The sequence below is a fragment of the Ahaetulla prasina genome, chromosome 7 (genome assembly GCF_028640845.1).
Source record: "Ahaetulla prasina isolate Xishuangbanna chromosome 7, ASM2864084v1, whole genome shotgun sequence".
NCBI lineage: Eukaryota > Metazoa > Chordata > Lepidosauria > Squamata > Colubridae > Ahaetulla > Ahaetulla prasina.
Window position 1 is genome coordinate 100,084,986 of NC_080545.1, and position 20,687 is coordinate 100,105,672.

Below are 20,687 nucleotides of genomic sequence, written 5' to 3' on the forward strand. Positions count from 1 at the left end.
CATCTTTCTTTCTCCTTTCTTTTCCTTCTTTCTTCTTTCTCTCTCTCCCCTCCTTCCTTCGCCTCCTTCCTCCCTCTCTCCCTCTTCTTTCCTTCCTTCTTCCTTCTTTTCTTTCCTTTCTTTCTTCTCTCTCTCCTTCCTTCTTTCTTTCTCCCTCCCTTTCTTTCTCTTCTTTCCTCTCTCCTCCATCTTTCTCCCTTTCTTTCCTCTTCTTTCCTTCCTTCTTCCTTCTTTCTTTCCTTTCTCTTCCTCTCCTCTCCTTCCTTCTTTTTCTTTCTCCCTCCCTTTCTTTTTCTCTTTCTTTCCTCTCTCCCTCCATCTTTCTCCCTTTCTTTCCTCTTCTTTCTTTCTCTCCCCCTCCTTCCTTCTTTCGCCTCCGTCCCTCCCTTTTCTCGTTTCTCTTCTTTCTTCCTTCTTTCCTATGACTATCATTAAGTGTTGTACCTTACAATTCTTGATGAACGTATCTTTTCTTTTATGTACACTGAGAGCCTATGCACCAAAGACAAATTCCTTGTGTGTCCAATCACACTTGGCCAATACAATTCTATTCTTTCCCTCCTTTCTTCCTCCTTCCCTCCTTCCTTCTTTCCTTCCCCCAGCTCAATAAATTCTAATATTAAGAGTTGCCTCTCATTAAATTGCTCTTAATTGTCAGACTATTTACTGAATCTGCACTACTATTAATCGTTTCATAGTTCCCATCACCAATCTCTTTCCACTTATGACTGTATGACTATAACTTGTTGCTGGCAATCCTTATGATTTATATTGATATATTGATCATCAATTGTGTTGTAAATGTTGTACCTTGATGAACATATCTTTTCTTTTATGTACACTGAGAGCATCTGCACCAAGACAAATTCCTTGTGTGTCCAATCACATTTGGCCAATAAAATTCTATTCTATTCTATTCTATTCTATTAAAATGACACACACACACATGCACAACTCACTTTGTGTCCTGTCAATTTATCAATTTATCCTTTCCAGATTCCTGCAGGCATTCTGGATAGAGACCTTATGCCTGCCGCATTTCTTACCTCCCTCCAATGGCTTGAAGTCTACTGGACTCCATAAATCAAATTTTGAGGGTCATCATATGAGGTCTTTGAATGCAAATCCATCATAGAGGTAGCCCTCGAGTTACAACCAATCATTTAGCAACCTTCAAAGTCGTAAAAAGTCACTGAAAATAGGGACTTGGGACCCCTAGAGCTGAAATTCCATGTTAACGCATTTAATGTTGTGCATGGACAATAAAGATTTGAACTGAATTGCTTCAAAAACCTAGAATTGCCATTTAAAATCGCGGGATCCCATCGGAGCCCATGGAAGCTGTGCACCCTTGCTCTTAATTGGGAGGGTCGTCCGGAATGCAAGATTTGTGATTTATAAATGAAAACGCAGAAGTGATTTGGAAAATTTAATGTTCCTATTTCGGTTTGAAAATGAGAGACTGCGAGTCCAGCACTCTGGATGGAGATGGTGAATCAGGAAAAAAAATAAATAAGATGAAATGGAAGAAAGGCAACCCTGAATATATTTGAATATATCAGGATAAAAATTGAAATAGTTAAAAAAAAAAAGAATGAATGAGAATGAACACGAATAAAAATGGAGAAATTAGAACTTGAGGGCGAAAGATGTGGCTTAAAAAAATTGAGCAAGGAAATATTAGGAAATGAATAAAAACGATGAAAAAAAGAACATTTTGGCAAAAACTGTAATTAAGTAATATATATTTGAATATATTGAATTGTATAAGATATGATATGATATGATAGATAGATAGATAGATATGATATGGCCAATACTCTATTCATAAATTATGTATGTGTGTAAAAATAAATAAAACTTGTCAAAAAAAAGGGGGGGGGGAAATAACCTTGGCTGCACCCCACGGAACACGTGTGAACGCAGAAAGGAGGAAAACACGCGTCAGAACGCGCGTTGGAACAAAGGCACTACTTCTCCTCCTCCGAGCCCCGCCTCTCCCGTGCAGACCCCCCTCAGCGGAAGGACACCGCGGTGAAGCGTTCAAGAGCCCCTGTTACGTCACAATCCCGCCTGAACGCCGCTCGGAAAGGAACCAAAACAAAAAAAACCTCCACCTGGCGCGCGGACGCGTCCTTCGTCACCCGGGGATACCGCAGACGCTCGCCTCAGCCCATGGGCCGTAACGCGCACGCGCGGAGGAGAAAGCCGAACCGGGACTTTTAAAATCCGCGGGCGTGGGGGGCGGCGACCGACTTGGCAACAGCGCTCGGAGGGAGGGGGAGAGAGCGCGGACGGGCGTCGGGACCGGCCAATCGGAGAGGAGAGGTGGTCTGAAGGCCGGCGCGGATTGGCCTGGCGCGGGCGCGCGGGCCCGGCGGAGGGGCGGGACGTGCGCGAGGCTGACAGTTGGGCAGGATGTCGGCGAGGAGGCGCATCGGCGACCCTGAGGTAAGAAGGGGGCTTCGCCGGGGGAGGGGTCGTGAGGGGGCTTCCCAGAGGGCGGGGGGGGGATGAGGCACGTGACCCCAGATTTAAGGGAGGGGGAGGTCTGAGGGGGTCCCCCAAACCGGGAAGGCCCTGAAGAAGCCCTAGAGAAGCCCCCTCCCTCAGGCCTCGTCGCTGTGGGGGGGGTCCCCAGTATCCTGAGGGAGTCGGTGAGGGGGCTGTCAATCAAACATTGGGCCCCTTTTCTTATATTTTTGCGTTTCTAGTGCTTCAGAAGTGAGGGGGCGGCGGCGATAAGCTCAGCCTGGAATTTAAAGCAAAAAATCGGATATGGAATTTAAAACAACTATTATTGGGCGTTTGAGGGGGGGAGGCAGCTGGTCTTTTTTTTAAATAAATAAATAAATATGGCTCTATTTAGCCCACTTTAGGGGCTTCAGACCCGTAAGTAGCGCCCCTGGCTCTCTTTGCCATTACAACAACCCTGCGAGGTAGGCCGGGTTGAGTGGGACTGGCTCCAAATCACTCAGAGAGCCTCCCTGGATGGGGAAGGGAGGAATGCAGGTAGTCCTGGTGTTCGAAGTTACATCAGCACTGTAAAAAGAGATTTAGGAGCCTCGGTCCTCGCACTTATGACCATTCCTGCATCCTCACGTACACGGGATCGAATTTTGGACGGTTGGCAACTGCGTGTATTTAGGAAGGTTATAGTGTCCTGGGGTCCTCGTGTCGCTATTTGTGACCTCGGGGCTTCAGACAAGCAAAGTCACTGTTTGGGGGGGGGAGAGAGATTCGCTTAATGACCCCACTGACTTTACTTGTCGGAAAGTCGCAAAAGGGGATCACACCATCCCGAGACGCTGCGACGGTCATAAATGTGAATCGGTCGACAAGAGTCTGAATTTTGATCACGTGACCGTCGGGATGCTGCGACGGTCGTTAAGTGCGAGGACTGCTCATACGTCACTTTAAAGTGCCGACATAACTTCGAACGCAAAAAAACACAGTCATGAAAGCAGGGGGGGCTTCGTGGTCTCCGAAGCGGAACATCCAGATTTCCGTTGTTAAGTAAAATATTTGTTAAGTGGGTTTTGCGACCATTTTACAACTTCTCTTGCTATGGTTGAGAAGTGAATGACTGGCAGTTGATAAGTGAGTAACCTGGTTGTTAAGTGAATCTGGCTTCCCCCGTTGACTTTGCTTGTCAGAAGCTGAAGAAGCCGCTTGCATGAGAAGCGAAACGTCTTCAGTGAAAAACCAGAAAGTCCAGTTGGCTCTTGGGAAGAAAAAAAAAAGCACCTTTGGAACATTAATTCCAAGGTTAACATCAGACCCACAATCAAGTAAACAATACCACAATCAAGAAACTGCCAAAGAGCCAACAAGTAAACAGCCCAACCAAGGAACCTCTAAGATCACCCCCAGCAGCACTGAAAGGGAAGCCCCCAGAATATAAACTGACAGCAAATCACACTCCTTACTAGCACTGATGATGTTACCTAGTTGGGTCATGAAACGTCTGCAAGAAAACAAGCAAGCTCAGAACAGCAGCATGTCAGCCCTGAGCTACAAATGTTCTCCTTGAAGAGTAGAAGCTCCTTAAATCCTGCAGCTCAGCTATTTGGGCTGGAGAGCCTGGCTTTGAATCATCTGGTCATTTGCATTCTTTTAGAGAGTCCTGGAGGCCACTTGGAGGTTGGAGGGAGGGCAGAGATAAACCTCCAAGTGGCCTCAACGACCCTCTAAAAGGATGCAAATGCCCAGCTGTCTGCAAGGAGTATCAATCCTTCCATTCCCCCCCATCCAGGCAGAGCTGAAGAAGCTTCTTGGATGAGACGCGAAACGTCTTCAAAGAAAAACCAGAAAGTCCAGTTGCTTCCTGCAAAAGCACCTTTGGGACCACCATAGTTTGTTTGTTTGTTTGTTTGTTTGTTTGTTTATTTTGTCACACAGTATATATAAGCATAAGCATGAAATAACTATACAACTATACAATATATGTATATATATATGCTTATGCATATATATATATATATACTCATACTTATATATGAGTATGTAATAACTACATTAATTGAATATAACAAAAGGAAACAATAGGACAGGAACTGGACGACTGAGAATCTCCATAGATTTTAGCCATGCACTTTGGGCTAAACACCCTTTGAATGGTGTGGGAGTATGAACAGATTTCCAAAAAAATTGCAGACTATGGGAACCAGGAGCACCACTCAGGTGACCCTGAGGACACAGATAATCCTCCAAGTGGTCTCAGCGACTCTTTAAAAGGATGCAAATGACCAGCTGTCTGCAAGGAATATCAGTCCTTCCGTTCCCCACCATCCAGTCTGAGCTGGATGAGAAGCAAAACATCTTCAACGAAAAACCGGGAAATCCAGTTGCGTTTGAAGAAAAGAAAAAAAGCACCTTTGCGACTCCTTTTATTAATTATTTAATTCATCTGTGAATTCTGTCCTCCAGAAATTGGATGGTGCTAGATCTTCCTGAAATTGAAATTCTTAAGCAGAAAGTAGACTAACCTGGTTTGCTTGAGATGTTGAAATTTAATTCCCACGGCTGTAGTAATATATTTGGCAGAGTAGTTCCAAGTTAGTATAGGTGGAATGAGGCCAGGTACCTCCCTGTGAGAAGCCCCGAAATTACAGTTTTCCTCTTTCTGGGAATGTCTTTTATGCATGCTGATTGGGATCAAGAAACATACCAGATTAACTCAATTAACCAGTTTTTTAGTTGATGCCATATACTGAGCCAAAAATTAACCAAATACGCAGCTTTATACAACATATAAGCCACACACACAAAATAGGATTAGGACTAACCAAGTTTAGCAATGTAGTCCCTTAGCTTGATTTGTTTGAGCAAATATTGTGAAATCAGGATTGTGAAGCAAATTGTAACGGTTTTATTCAACACTAAGCCCAAAGTATCTAAAAAAGGTTAAATTATGGCAATTGGACCAAAGTCAGACTCTCTGCCTAACTAATTTTTCGTTTTGACTGATGAAATTACATGGATGAGTAACAAAATGTTAACAAACTTTGGTCCAGTTGCCATGATTTAACCTTTTTAGATACTTTTGTCCTGGATGAGCCAATTAAATACAGGTAGTCCTCAGCTTATGGCTACAGTTGGGAGCAAAATTTCCATTGCTAAATGAGGTGATTATTAAGTGAGTCATATCTAATTTTATTAATTTTTTTTTGCTGCCCTTATTAAGTGAATCACACAGTTAAGTGAATCTGGCTTCCCCCCTTTAGATGATAGTTGAGCACTGTGAGGCAGCATTTGGATTCCCCCATGAATAAAATGCACATTTGGGAGAAAATGACCGGGTCACCCAAATATCACCTTCATCCATTGAAAAAAAATTAAATAAATTGCCAATCAAAAAGAAAAAAAAACCTGGCAAGTGAAACAAAACAGATTGGATTATGGCTTAGTGCAATGGCTTAGTGTAATGAAAACATAATAGGCTTTTTTTTCCCCCTCTTGACATGCTGGAATTGTAGACATTGGATACTGCTCCCCCAAGAGGAAAATCTTAGGATGTTGGCAACTGAGGTGTATAGTCCCACAGTTGTAAGGTGAATCTTTGCTTGTTAGAAGATCACAAAAGGTGATCACATGGCTCCAGGACTCTGCGACCGTCATAAATAAATAACTATGAGTCAGTTGCCAAGCATCCCAATTTTGATTATTTATTTATTTATTTATTTATTTAAATTTCTAGACTGCCCTTCTCCCAAAGAACTCAGAGCGGTTTACAGCCATATAAAAAACAACATTACAAATATTAAGATAATTTAAAATGAAATATTTAAATTTAGGCTAACTCCATTTAAAAACCCATTTAAAATTCCCAATTAAAACTATCAGGCCAGTCCTGCGCGATGAAATAGCCATGTTTTCAGCTCGCGTCGAAAAGTCCGGAGATCAGGGAGTTGGCGGATACCTGGTGGTAGTTCGTTCCAGAGGGTTGGAGCCCCCACAGAGAAGGCCCTCCCCCTGGGGGTCGCCAGACGACATTGTCTAGCCGGCGGTATCCCAAGGAGGCCCACTCTGTGGGAGCACACTGGTCGCTGGGAGGCCGTTGGTCGCAGTAGGCGGTCCCGTAAATAACCAGGTCCCATGCCATGAAGCGCTTTAAAGGTGGTAACCAATACCTTGAATTGCACCCGGAAGATCACCGGAAGCCAGTGCAGCCTACGCAGGAGTGGTGTTATATGGGAGCCTCGACTTGCTCCCTCTATCACCCGCGCGGCTGCATTCTGGACCAGTTGAAGCCTCCGGGTGCTCTTCAAGGGGAGCCCCATGTAGAGAGCATTACAGTAGTCCATTATGTCACTTGCCTAATGGTCGTAAGCATAAAACATGGTCATAAGTCACTTTTTTCAGCGCCATTGTAACTGAATGGTAGCAAATGGTGGTAAGTCAAGGACTACCTGTATCAACTTTGGGTGTTTCAGCATCATGCATCTTTTAGTATGATGGTTCTGCGGTCTTCGTTTTCAAAAGTTGTGTGCATATCACAATCATACTATTTTTCCCTTCTTCCTGGGTAATTATCTGATTGTTTTCTTTTCACTTTCTCCCCCTCCTGGTAAGCAGTTCTTGACCAAAAGGATCCCACAGAATCCTAAATACCAGCATGTAAAAACTCGCCTTGACACTGGTAAGTTAAAATCAGCTTTTTTTTGAGGTGCAGGGGGAGGTTTGACGGGACAGCAAAGTGCTTAGGAGTTTTTCATTTGCTACATCCAAGTGCTGGACTTCATAAGAGAAGCTGTCACTTCACGCAGAGTGTGTGTGCACCATGAGATCAGGGCATGAGGGCACAAGGGCTGCCAGGAATGGGTTGCCCTTGAAAGCTTACTAAACTGTGGGGTCCTTGGTGCTCTATGAGCTTGGACCTTTTCTTGACCCAACTAGGTAACATCATCAGTGCTAGTAAGGAGTGGTTTATAGTCTTAATGGCTTGCCCTGATGATATTACCTCATTTCGGCAATGAAAACAGCCAAGCTTTTAGAGCACCAAGGAGCCCTCATATTCTCCTTTACTGGAGACATTTCATTACCCAACTACGTAACATCATCAGTTCTAGAAGGGAGTGGAGTGTGCAAAGTGGAGGAGGAGGAGGAAGACTATGAAGTCCTTGGTGCTCTGTGAGTTGGTGGTTGTTTTCCTACGTTTAATTACCCAACTAGGTAACTTCATTCATGCTGGAGGGGAGGCAGGAAGACAATAACAACATTGACAACTGTGGGGTCTTGGTGCTCTCTGAGTTTGGTGGTTCTCTTGCAGACATTTCATTACCCAATTAGGCAACATCATAATTTTTGCTGGTCACTGACTGAATAACTATGGATTGGTTCCTGCGTGCACCTGGTAAAATAAATAACTTGCTTACAAGCCCAACCCTGAAGCCGGCTTTCTTTTCTCAGCCTTATTAACATAATCTATTCTTGAGAGGACAAAAATAGGCAGGGGAGAAATGGCTTCTCTTCAGAGGACTTTGGAGAGGAATATGCGAGACATAAATACATATTTCAAAGCATCCAAAGCCAGACTCGGCGGTTCTGAGGATATTTCTGATTTTTCAGCCCTGCTAACCCTGTTAATTACACATAAATGATTAACTTGGAATAAAAACAGAGGGCTGAGCTAAGTTTTTGGTAAAGATTGTCATCTCTTTCCCAAGTGCCTTACAGAGTGTCTTTTCTTCCACAGGTAGCAGTATGACCAAGTACACTGAAAAACTAGAAGAGATCAAGAGAAGTGAGTACTGTAACAAGAACTCAGATGTCTAAAGTCAGCTCTATAATCATGGAGTCACAGACTAGTCCAGTGTTTCTCAAACTTGGCAACTTTAAAATGTGTGGACTTCAACTCCCAGAATGCCCCAGCCAGCATGGCCACTGATTTACAAATTGCTTGAGAGTTTGGAAACACTGGTGGAACAGTCACAAAAAGACGCTGTTTTTATTTTTATTCATTTATTAGAATTTAATCCAACCTTTCTTGCTTTATAAGTAACTGAAGGAGGTGAACATACCTAATGCTCTTTCATCCGCCTATTTTCTCTGTAACAACAACTTTGTGAGGTGAGTTGGACTGAAAGAGAGTGATTGGCACAAGTCACCCAGCTGCCTTTCTTGTCTAAAGCGGGACTAGAACTCCCTGTCTCCTGGTGATTGGCCACAGTCATCCAGCAGCTTACATGTATAAGGTAGGACTAAAACTTACAGTCTCCTGATGATTCGCCCAAGTCACCCAGCTAGCTTTCATGTCCAAGGCATGAACTCACCGTACCTGGTTTCTAGGCTAGCACTTTTACCACTATACCAGACTGGCTCTTTTCCACCTCCTGTTTCTTTCTCATTCATTTCCTTTCCTCCTCAGCTTCCACAAGTGCCATGAAGACCCATTTTATGACGTTCCGTCGTCTTCCCAGAATAATTTAACTCAGTATCATAATCTGGCCTCACCTTCATTAATTAGGCCTAGAAAATTCCCCCCCACCCCCTCCTCCACAGTGCTAACTTGTCCTGCATCGTGAATTTGGGTGTGTCTGTTTTGCGCATGGGAACCGACTTAATGAACCAGGGATGGGCGCTGGGTACTTTCTATCTAGGCGTTACGAGCACCGTTCCTACTATCTTTTGCTGCCGGCAATTTTGGCTGGTCCTGGTGGAATCTGAAAAAAACATCTAAGAGGTTTCTAAACTGCCTGCTTTGACTTTAGAACTATTGTGTCATATTGGCAGAACTTCAGGTATCCTCGTTCTAAGTGTATTTTTCTTTTTAAGCGTCCTTCCTCTGTGCTGTTCATCCTGGCTGCTTCGTTCGGCTGAAAGAGTTGGTTTCATAACGGCCTCCTTTTCACGGAGGGCTTTTGAGTGCCGAAACACTAGCCGTGGTTTGTTGTGACACTGACACAATCCTTGCTGTGTTTCTGCCCGTTTCTTGTTTTCGCTTTGAACTCTCTACTCCGCAGTCCTGGTGTGCCTTTTCTCTGAGCCTTGCATTGTGCTTCAACTCTGCTTAGGTGGAAAAGTGTACTCTCTGCGTGAATAAGCACCTTGTGTGTGGCTTTAGGTAACTGAGCTGTCTCAGGGATATATGAGGCTCTAAGAGGCAATCTGAAAAGCCTGCACAGGGTTGCTTCTGTCTTCCTTCTGTAATTTGAGTCAAGTTGTAAAAAAAGGCTGGAAAATCAAAACAGAGGCACCCGCAGGTGCTGTCCTCTCTGACATACAGAACCGAGAAAGAACAAGACGACGTTTTTTTCTCTTTTGCAAAACCGGCATTCCGGCCAGTCTGAAAGGATTATTTTTAAAAAAAAACAAAACCAGCGTTGCATCTTGGATTTAAAATGTCTGAAAACTCCAACGGATCTTCTGAATCAGCTCCAGGTAGACTGCGCTGGGGACTTGGGAGGAACTGTGATTTTGGGGCTGCTGGGGTGATGGATATTGTAGTGGGCGTCTCGGGAAGGTCTCAGATTTGGGAGACCTTTATGATCGTTGCTAGAATATTGGAGCCAAAGGTGCAAAATTTATATGTGATTAGTCAGGAAGCTCTTGCTAAATGTATCATTGTGGTTGCTTGCTTGCTTGCATTTTTTATGGGACTTTTAGCAGTAAAATATCTTGGTCTGATGTGTGTGTATGTGTGTGTGTATTTGCTGACTATTTAAACTATACACTAAATAAATAAATTATTGTTGTTGGTCCGATTGTGATGGGAAACCATCCTTGTTTTCAGGCTAGTCTAGTGTCAGGTGATGAAAGATTTTTTTAAAAAATAGTGCCAAAATCCATTTCTGTAATAAGTCAAGTAATTCTTCTTCTTTGCTTTGCTCATATTATCTGGAACTCTTTATCATTCCTATTCAGCAAGCCTTCGCTTGTCAGCCTAGGGAGAGCTTGGCACATGCTAAATTGTGCAATTTTATTTATTTATTTTATTAGATTTTTATACCACCCTTCTCCCGAAGGACTCAGGGCGGTGTACAGCCAGAATAAAAACCCACAATATACACATTAAAACAGAAACTTAAAACCAAGCATATTACAAAGATGGCCGAAATTTAAAAAATTTAAAACCCTAAAATTCATAAATAACCCCAATTAAAATTTAATAAAACTTTTAAGCCAGTCCCGCTTGAATAAATAAAGCTCACGGCGAAAAGTCCGAAGATCAGGCACTTGGCGTAAACCAGGGGGAAGTTCGTTCCAAAGCGTAGGAGCTCCAACAGAGAAGGCCCTACCCCTGGGGGCCGCCAGCCGACATTGTTTGGCGGACGGCACCCTGAGAAGTCCCTCTCTGTGTGAGCGTACGGGTCGGTGGGAGGCATAAGGTAACAGCAGGCAGTCCCATAAGTAACCCGGTCCTAAGCCATGGAGCGCTTTAAAGGTGGAAACCAAGATCTTAAAGTGCACCCGAAAGACCACAGGAAGCCAGTGCAGACTGCGTAGTAGTGGTGTTACTCGGGAGCAACGAGTGGCTCCCACTATTACCCGTGCAGCTGCATTCTGGACTAGCTGTAGAGAGCATTGCAATGATCCAAACGAGAAGTGACAAGAGCGTGAGTGACCGTGCATAAGGCATCCCGGTCAAGGAAGGGGCGCAACTGGCGAACCAAGCGTACTTGGTAAAAGGCCCTCCTGGATACGGCCGCCAAATGATCGTCAAACGACAGCCACCCATCCAGGAGGACACCCAAGTTGCGTACCCCCTCCATTGGGGCCAATAACTTGCCCCCAACAGTCAGCCGCGGTTGCAGCTGACTGTACCGGGGTGCCGGCATCCACAGCCACTCAGTCTTGGAGGGGTTGAGCTTGAGTCTGTTTCTTCCCCATAATGGGAAGAAACCCCTTAAAAGAGATTGACAGCAGAGGTGCCCAATCTGGCAACTTTAAGAACTGTGGATTTCAACTCCCAGAATTCCCCAGCCAGCCATACATGAGAGTTGAAGTCCACGGGACTTAAAGTTGCCAAGGTTGGACCCCCGTGCTATCAAGTTTGCTTCAAATGGATGAAATCAAGAGCCAGTTTGGTCTAGTGGTGAAGAAAAATGCTAGAAACTAGGAGACTGTGAGTTCTAGTCCGGCCTTAGCCCTGAAAACCAGCTGGGTGTCTTTGGACCAATCACCAGGAGACAGTGAGTTCGAGTCCCACCTTAGAAATGAGAGCTGGCTGGCTGGGTGATTTTGGGTCAATCACCAGGAGATGGTGAGTTCTAGTCTTGCTTTAGGCATGAAAGTCCACTGGGTGTCTTCAAGCCAATCACCAGGAGGCAGGGAGTTCTAGTTCTGCCTTAGCCCTGAAACCCAGCTTCCTGCCTTCCTTCCTTCTCCTCTTTTCACCACAATAACCCTGTGAGGGTGACTGGGTGACTTTGGGCCCCGTTTCACTGACAGCCCAGCTCCCCCCACAGGGTTATTGTGGTGAAAAGAGGAGGAGGAAGGAAGGAGTAATAGATAAGTTTTCCACCTTGACTTGTTTATAAAAATAATAAAGGCAGTATATAACCAAAATAAATAAATAAAATAAAACACAAAGAAAACCAGATGCTCTCCTACTGAAGACACAGCTACACTTTCAAACGACAGCTGTGGTGTAGAGTTTTCTCAAACTGGAGAACTGCGTCAAGATTAGAGACATAAAGAATTTTTCATGGCAGCTCTCAAATTGGGCTGAAGTTCACTTCCATGAATTGTACATATTTCAAAAAGCAAAACTGGAGAAAAATGTAGCGTGTGAACTGGATTTATTTGCCGATTTATTTGAAAGATTTACATGGCCACCCTGTTAAAACAACTCTGGGCAGCTCACGATGTGGGACAGGGGTTTCCAAATCTGGCAACTTTAAGCCTTGTGGACTTCAATTCCCAGAATTCCATGTATGGCTGGCTGGGGCATTCTGGGAGTTGAAGTCCACAAGTCTTAAAGCTGCCGCTTTTGGAGACCCTGATTGTAGGAGATGAGCAGGCAGAGTCCAAGGATGGGGTCAAATACATCATCAGTTTGGAGACACTGCGTTCCCATAAGAGACCCAAGTCCATCCCCCCCATGAATTCCCTTGACCTTTTCTAGCACCAATTTGGCATGACCATCAGCAAATCAGATTCTAGTGTACAGGTAGCATGTAATAAACTCGGAGTGCTTTGAACTCAGCTCCTGTTCCTGGTGACCTGTGCCTGAAACACATGCATAAACTGTCTGGAAATTCCAGGTTTTTCGAAATTAAAAGCTGGGTCCTCCACTGAGTTGATTAACCAAATGCTCCTCTGTGTTTTGCAGATTATAGATACAAGAAAGATGAGCTCTTCAAGAGACTAAAAGTGTCTACATTTGCCCAACTGGTATGTTCCTGGTTTTGTCCATGAATATTAAATGCTCCCCACCCTTCCAGCTCTAGCCATTTCAGGGGGGCTGAGTGGGGTCCGTACAGAAACCGGGTAGGGAGTGGGCTTTGTCCACCTGCAACTTCTACAGCAGTGTTTCTCAACCCTGGCAGCTTTACATTGTATGGACTTCAACTCCCAGAATTCCCCAGTCAGCATCCCCCTCCAACCCCCAATCCAGAATCCTAGGAGTTAAAGTCCAGACACCTTAAAAATACCCTTAGTTGAGAAACATTTGATTAAGCAGCAGAAGGTTCATTCAGTCTAAGTGCTATTGCTAAAGAAACGAGCATTCTTAATATCGTTAGTTGGGGAATTCTGGGACTTGAGGTTGTCAAGACTTGAGAAACATTGTACTAGGCCACAAGTATCAAACTCGCGGCGCCACGTTGCCATCACATGATGTTTTGCGACATTTTTTTCCCTTCACGGAGCTGGGGTGGGCGTGGCCCACGTGTGACTCCTCTAGTCCATGGGTCTCCAGTTTGACACCCCTGTGTAACTATTCTGATTCTGCCCTTTCTTCTTCCTGCAGGTGATTCAGGTTGCCACTCTGTCGGATGAAACCTTGAAAGGGCCACCTGAAGAAGGCCAAAAACTAGATGGTATTTATTTATTTATTAAATTTGTTTGCCACCCATCTCGTCACAAGGTGGCTTACAAATTAAATTCATGTTATTTTAAATTCCTATAATGAGGGGGGGTTGACTAAAAGCTGTCCTTTCTTTCTTTCTTTCTTTCTTTCTTTCTTTCTTTCTTTCTTTCTTTCTTTCTTTCTATCTATCTATCTATCTATCTATCTATCTATCTATCATCTATGTCTGTCTGTCTGTCTCTCTCTCTCTCTAATTTATTTGCTGCCCATCTCGTGGTTCAAAGCGACTCCGATCAGCTTACAACAAGATAAAGCACAGAAACATTTAACGGTTATTCATCTATATTGTGCTAATTCATTTTTGTACTGTTCTGTGTTTCACCTCTGTCCCATTCTGGTTTGCATGTCAAGCAAGAGCTACATACATTGATTAAATACACAGAATGGTCGCTTTGCGTCCTGAGGCCAGAGACATATCTGAGTCCCTCTTTGGAATGTTGGGGGATTTTTAAATGGGGTTCTCACATTTCACATGGGGGGGGTGGCTGTCTCTGTATGCAAAACTTCTGCCTCTTATTAGATGCCTATGTAATGATTGATATAATATCTGAATGGGGGAAGCCAACTGATTTAATGGTTAAGCCATCAGGCTAAAAACCAGGAGGCTGTGAATTCTAGTCCTGCCTTAGGCATCAATGCTAGTTGGATGACTTTGGGCCAATCACCAGGAGACAGTGGTCTAATCCCTCCTTAGGTGCAAAAGTTACTGGCTGGGTTACTTTGGACCACAAAGTCTCCCCCGGGAGACTGTGAGTTCTAGTCCTGCAGACTTTGAAAGCCAGCTAGGTGATGCCCAATCAACAGGAACCTATGAGTTCTAATCCCGCCTCAAAAGCTGGCTGGATGATTTTGGGCCAATCACCAGGAGGCCGTGAGTTCTAATCCCAATTTAGGCATAAAAGCCAACTAGGTGACTTTGAGCCAGTCCCTCTTTCCCAGCACAATCCACCTCTCAGGGTTGTTTTGTTGTTGTGGGGAAAATGGGAAAAGGATATGTTCAGTGTATGTTCAGTGTCTTGAGTTTTGTAAAAAAAACAAAGGCAGGATACAAATAAATATATTAAAATCCCGGATGCATTTCAAGGCCATTAGTCTTGAAGACTCCGTATTCCCCTTTGGATCCAGGGATTCCTGTGGCAAGGGGACAGTGGTGGGGAAAGAGAGGTGCCCCCGACTCCTGCTTGCAAGCAGATTCCTCCTGGGAGAAGCAAACTGAGATGGACCTTGGGGGCGCTTCCAACCTCTCGATGTGAGCCTGAGGGTTACGTACTCCCCTTTCACTTGCCCCCTTTTCAGAAGGCGACACAGCTCCTGCAGAGACCAATCTCGAGAAAGCAGAGACCAACGGCAAAGGCAGCCCTGAGGAGAAGCCGGCCAGTCCCATCCTGTTCATCAACAACACCGGAGCTGGAGAGTCCTATCGCTCCACCTTACAGAGGTATCCGATATGCAGAGGTCTCTCTCCTCTCCTCTCCCCTCCCCTTCCCTCTCTCCTTGTCTTCCCCCCATTCTCCTTCCCTCTCTCTCCGCATGGGGATTCCCTCGATGGCTCAGTTCTTAGGCAAAACCCACTTGGAAAGGAGAGATTGACAGTACAAGATAGTCCTCAACTTATGGCCACAACTGAGCCCAACATTTCTGTTGCTAAGCAACACAGTTGTTAAATGAGTTTTGTCCTCCTCTCCACAAACCCCGCTCCCTTCTAGCACCGGCGATGATACCTAGTTTGGGTCATGAAACGTCTGCAGGGAAGCCACCAAGCTCAGAGAGCACCAAGGAACCCCACAGTTCAAGCCTGAACTACAAAGATTCTCTTCCATCAGAATTGATAATAGATTACCTTAGTCTGAAGCTGTGGAGTTTGAGCTTCCATTCTGCCACTCTTCCTGAACTTAGGTTTTGATTTATAACCCTTATTTTTGCAAGAGGCCTAAAAAAGTAAGCAGAACACCCAAATTCTCACAAAGGTGCTTTTTCAGGATTTTCAACTGGACTTTCTTGGTTTTTGTTTCAAAGATGTTTCGCTTCTCATCCAAGAAGCTTCTTCCGCTCTGACAGGATAGGAGGGAATGGAAGGATTGATATTCCCCACTATCCTGTCAGAGCAGAAGAAGCTTCTTGGATGAAATGCGAAACTTCTTCAAAAGAAAAAAAAAACCCAGAAAGTCCAGCTGCCTCCTGAAAAAAGCACCTTTGGGACAACCATGACCTGGAGGACTAAGAATCTCTACGGGCCCAAATTCTCAGCCCTTGGGGTATGCTCTCAACACCTATGATTGGGGTGTGTGTGTTGGTCTTTCTCCTCTCTGCTGACCACCTGAGAGACTTTCTCTCCGATACCGATAGCTGCAGAAGCCAGCAGTTTAGATCCAGCAAGGAAATCTTGTTACAGGGTTCATAATAGACGTTGCTGTTTCGAAGAGCAGGACTAGCTTGAACGTAGTTTTAAATTGGGGTTTTTAAATAAGGGGTTTTAAATGGGGTTTTAAATTTGTATTTAAAAGTTTTAGGGCATCAATTGAATTTATTCTTTTTTGCTGTTTTATATGTATTACATGTTTTCTGTTGTTTTATTGGCTGTGAACCGCCCTGAGTCCTTCGGGAGATGGGCGGTATACAAATATAATAAATAATAATAATAATAATAATGTTACTTCTTTCTCCCAGTGTCATCAGTGGGGTAGGTGAGCTGGACCTGGGCAAAGGCGACCCCAAGGAGACGGAGGGGACAGTTCCAAACAATGGACCTTATCCCGACTGCCCTTACCTCCTGCTGGATGTGCGAGAGCGAGATGCCTACGATCAATGTCACCTTGTGGGAGGTGAGACAAAGCTAGCAGAGTCAGACGAGGAGGAGGTTGAGGTTGAGGGAGGGCCTGGGCCAGCTTCGGAGCCTTTGGAAGGCTCTGATGAGGAAGCAGAATCAGAGGCAGAGCTGGGGCTTCCATCCTCCCCCAGGTGAAGAGACCACTGGCTTGGGGGCCTGAGCTGAGTTGAGGGGAAGGAACAGATGGGGCCCATCCCAGGTGCATGTGAGAGGAGAGGAGGGGAGAGGAGAGCAAAGGAAAGCAATAAGCAGGCTCTCAGGGAAAAGCAGACATAGACGCAAGCCAGACCCTCCCTGGCTGGGAAATACCATAAATAGCGGGGGTTTGGGAGGGGCCGATTGTTGCAGAAAACCATTCGTTTTCTAGCATACAGCAAGCAATTTGGATTCCTTGGCAAGAACCAGTTTTCTTGGGACTAATTACGTTTGATTGTTTGTTTATCCATGTGAATAAAAGACTGTTACTGCCTTGTTATAAAAAGGGGGGTTGTTTTACTCGCTTATCACTCCTTGCGAAGGCTGGGTCAGAACAAAAGGCGTTCCCTGTGTCCCCGTGGGGGCACTTTGTGGGAGGACAGAAGGGGCAGCCCTCCCTGCAATGGGACACGGCAATTCCAACTGAACAGGCTGTTCAGCCCCTTGTTCGAAATCCCAGCTGGCTGAGGAATTCTGGGAGTTGAAGTCTGAAAAGTTGCCAAGTTTGGAGAGCCCTGCTGTAGAAGCTCGGCCTCCATCTCCATATAAGAGCCTCTTGCTTTGGACTCGTCTTCTGTTATTTGACCCAGATTCCTTCGTGCCTTTTTCTAGCTTATTTGTCTTTCCTTTCAGCTCACTCCTATCCCATCGCTACTCTCTCCCGAACGATGAATCCCTACACCAACAGCATTTTGGAATACGTATCCTTTTATGAAGTGATGATGTTCCCTAGCTGGGTAATGAAACGTCTGCAAGAAAACAGCCAAGCTCAGAGAGCACCAAGGACCCCTGAGAAACAGAGGGAGGAGGACTGCTTCTCCGTCTGTCTCTTCTCCCCGCAGAACTTTGGATCCTTAACTCCTCCATCCCCTAGAAAAATGCTCACGGGAAGATAATCATCCTGTATGACGATGACGAGAGGGTGGCCAGCCAAGCAGCCACCACCATGTGCGAGAGGGGCTTCGAGAATCTATTCATGCTTTCTGGAGGTAGGAAGGCTTGGGGGGGGGAGGGGTTGGATCAACCTCCTTCCCAGCTGGGATCCACTGAAGCACAGAGAAAGGGGAGGAAGTTGGCGTTAGGACCGGCTCTCGTGATTCCATCCCTATAGTTGGATGGAGTTTATTAGAAAGAATTAGAAGAATTAGAATTAGAATAGAAAATAGAATAGAACATAATAATAGAATAGAATTAGAATTAGAACAGAATAGAATTCTTTACTGGCCAAGTGTGGTTGGACACACAAGGAATTTGTCTCCAATACAGAAGCTCTCAGTGTACATACAAGCAACAAGTGATGAATCATGATCATAATCATAAGATACAATCATCACAAATCATAAGACACAACACCCAGTGATAATCATAGGCTACCAAATAAACAGTCAACATAAATCATGAGATACAAACAACGAAGTGATAATCATAAGAAGCTAAGGACATAGGTAATAAGAAAGATGAGATGGATAGTAATAATACTACAGCCCTACTAGGTGGTTTGACATCCCAGGGCCTAAGACAAGGGTTGTGAGATTTAGTTGTTTGGCAGAGTGATGGCAGGGAGACAAAACCTGTCTTTGTGTTTCGTTGTTTTGGCATGCAATGCCCTATATAGCATCGTCTTGAGGGGAAAAGTTGAAATAATTTATGTTCAGGATGTGAGGAATCTGTAGATACTTTCACAGCCCGCTTTCTAGTTCATGCAGCATACAGGCCCTCCATGGAAGAAGGCAGGCTGGTTGCAATTATTTGTTTCTGCAGTCCTACCTATCTGTATTTTTTGAGACTTCCCTGCCATCTTGTCATCCTCCCGTTCCTCCAGGTCTCCGAGTCATTGCTCAGAAGATCCCCGAAGGCCTGGTGACCGGCTCCTTCCCCGCCTCCTGCCTGGTCTCCAGTCAGCCTGGGAACGTCCGGAAGAAAGCCACCCCCCCGCCGCCTCTCCCCCAACCCGCCGAAAACAAGTGGAGGTTTACCGCAGAGGATCTGCAAAAGATACAGTACTACCTGCAGGAGGAACAGCTTCCCAGCGATCCTGCCAGTAAGACATCCCCCCCCTCCTCCCATTTGTCTTCAGAAGCCACAAGGCCAAACATATACACCCCCTTCCTGAAAGGCTGTTCTGGGGGGAATTTGCGCTGGGCTTAAGAGGGTCCAATCAGGCCACGCCAGGCTCTGCGTTAAAAGGACAAATTGTCCCAAAGGTGCTTTTCCAAAAGGCAACTGGACTTTCTTGGCTTTTTTTAGTCTTTCCTGAAAACATTTGGCTTCTCATCCAAGAAGCTTCTTCAGTTCTAACTGAAGAACTGAAAAAACTTTCATTAGAACTGAAGAAGCTTCATGGATGAGAAGCGACACGTCTTCAAGGAAAAAAAGCCCAGAAAGTCCAGTTGCCTTTTGAAAAAAGCATGACTGAGCATCTCCAAAGACAGTGAAGGACAAATTGTGATTCAGAGTGCACACAAACCCAGGAGAAGATAACATGGCTGCTGCCAGGGCCCCCCAACAAATGGTACTGGCACACCCACCCTATCGCCCTCAACAAGACCCTCATGCAGGCCTGGCTACAGTGCTAGGTGACTGGTCTGGTGAGTAGCTGCAACAACTTCAGACAACTGGCACATACATTGGGGCTGCCCTTCCCATCCACTTGGAGGTAGCACCTCCACGGCCACGCTGATGGAGCGAACGGGGTTGTAGGTGGCACATGTGGGTAGGGGTCAGTTTGGGAAGGCTACCCTGTTGTCATTCATTTATGACAGTCGCAGTTTGTCCCTTCTTCTTGTACCAGATCCATCATCGGACGTTGGCGATCCTATTTTTATTAACAGCCTCACAAAAAAGTGCTGCTGGGTTTTGTCCAAACCGGTCCCTTAGATTTCGAAGCCATTAAGGTTCTTCTTCTGCCTGGACCTCCTTTGCCTTCAATCTTCCCTTGGAGGATTAAGCAAAAGAGGCCGTATTTTTCAAGGTGTTGCATCACAATGTCTGAAATATTCTAACTTTCGCCTTTTTTTAATGGTTTTGATGATTTCCCTTGGCTTTTCCCAGGTGGCTTATCCCTGCCCCCTCTCTGATTTTGTCCAGCCAGCTTATACATAATGGCCACCTGTAAATCCACATTTCAAATGCTTCTAAGTCTCTTCAAGTGACTTTCTGTCCAGAGACCCAACTCTCCACTCCGTAGAGCAGGATCGAAAAGTGGTATAGAAAAGGATAGAAGAAAGGATAGAAAAATTAGCAGTGTCCCTAATGTGATTTTTCAATTGTGCGACGAAAGCAGAGGGGCTGGGGTCTCCAAAATGGATTGTTACTCTGGCTGGTTCATGTGTGTGTGTCAAAAACAGTCAAAATAGTGGCGCTTCCAACTCCTGCCTGGTGCTATGTGATTTCTACAGATAGTCCTCGATTTAACAACAGTTCACTTAATGACCATTCGAAATTTCAATGGCACAGGAAAAAGAAACTTATGGCCATTTTCCACACTTATGACTATTGCAATATCTCCATGATCCAAATTGAGACGCTTGCCGACTGACTCGTATTTATGACGGCCGCAGTGTCCCAAGGTCACGTAACGCAGCTCTCCTGCTTAAATCAGCCCATGCCCTGATCACCTTTCCTCCCGGTCCCTTCTCCCTAGGTCGCCTCAGCCGCGGATCATCCGCCCGGGATTGCAAAGCCGTCGCTGTGAAGAGCAGCCAGAACCTGCCCAGCGCCAACCCAGCTACGGCACCTCTCACCACCCGCTCCCTCAGCAGCAGCAGCCTGCAAAGCAGGCCTTGGCGGTAGCCCAGAACCGTTTCACCAGAATAAAAGAGGGCCCATTTCCTCGGGGCCGTTTAACCTGACAGGCCCGGCCCCTCTTTGCTTTTTAGGAAGGTAGTTTGCACAGGGCGGGGACGGGGGGTGGGTGGGGCTGGGAAGCACGTTTTGGGGGAGCTGAATCCCGCCGAGGGTTCCCGCGTCTTTCCTCTTCCCCAAAAACAGAAGAAGGAAAGGTATGATTTAACTCTACCGGCAACCAAGGACTTTGGGAGAGACCCACAGAATAACTGGACTGCACTAGAGAAAAATTAGCCAGGAGGAGGGAGGCAGATGCAATTGGAGCAGAGTTTGTGTCGAAGCAGC

General features: G+C 45.4%; 1 protein-coding gene across 2 annotated transcripts; it reads left to right on the top strand.

The window, feature by feature from the left end:
* Positions 1-2,403: 2,403 nt before the first annotated feature.
* CEP41 (centrosomal protein 41) lies at positions 2,404-20,407 on the top strand. Of its 2 annotated transcripts, XM_058191122.1 has the most exons (11): positions 2,404-2,451; positions 7,078-7,141; positions 8,198-8,245; positions 12,776-12,837; positions 13,415-13,484; positions 14,831-14,972; positions 16,202-16,356; positions 17,190-17,257; positions 17,431-17,545; positions 18,379-18,597; positions 20,200-20,407. In XM_058191122.1, the coding sequence occupies exons 1-11, from the start codon at positions 2,419-2,421 to the stop codon at positions 20,346-20,348; spliced, it is 1,125 nt and encodes a 374-aa protein (XP_058047105.1). In that variant the 5' UTR covers positions 2,404-2,418; the 3' UTR covers positions 20,349-20,407. The 2 variants fall into 2 exon arrangements, with proteins under 2 accessions (XP_058047105.1, XP_058047106.1); XM_058191123.1 differs by lacking the exons at positions 2,404-2,451; positions 7,078-7,141; positions 8,198-8,245 and adding an exon at positions 9,218-9,882.
* Positions 20,408-20,687: the final 280 nt, after the last annotated feature.

Excerpts from the sequence above, each read along its gene's own strand:
- CEP41 (XM_058191122.1), top strand. The coding sequence starts at position 2,419 with ATGTCGGCGAGGAGGCGCATCGGCGACCCTGAG. Across the intron at positions 2,452-7,077 it reads GGCGCATCGGCGACCCTGAG|TTCTTGACCAAAAGGATCCC; the intron begins GTAAGAAGGGGG and ends CCTGGTAAGCAG. Across the intron at positions 7,142-8,197 it reads AAAAACTCGCCTTGACACTG|GTAGCAGTATGACCAAGTAC; the intron begins GTAAGTTAAAAT and ends TTTCTTCCACAG.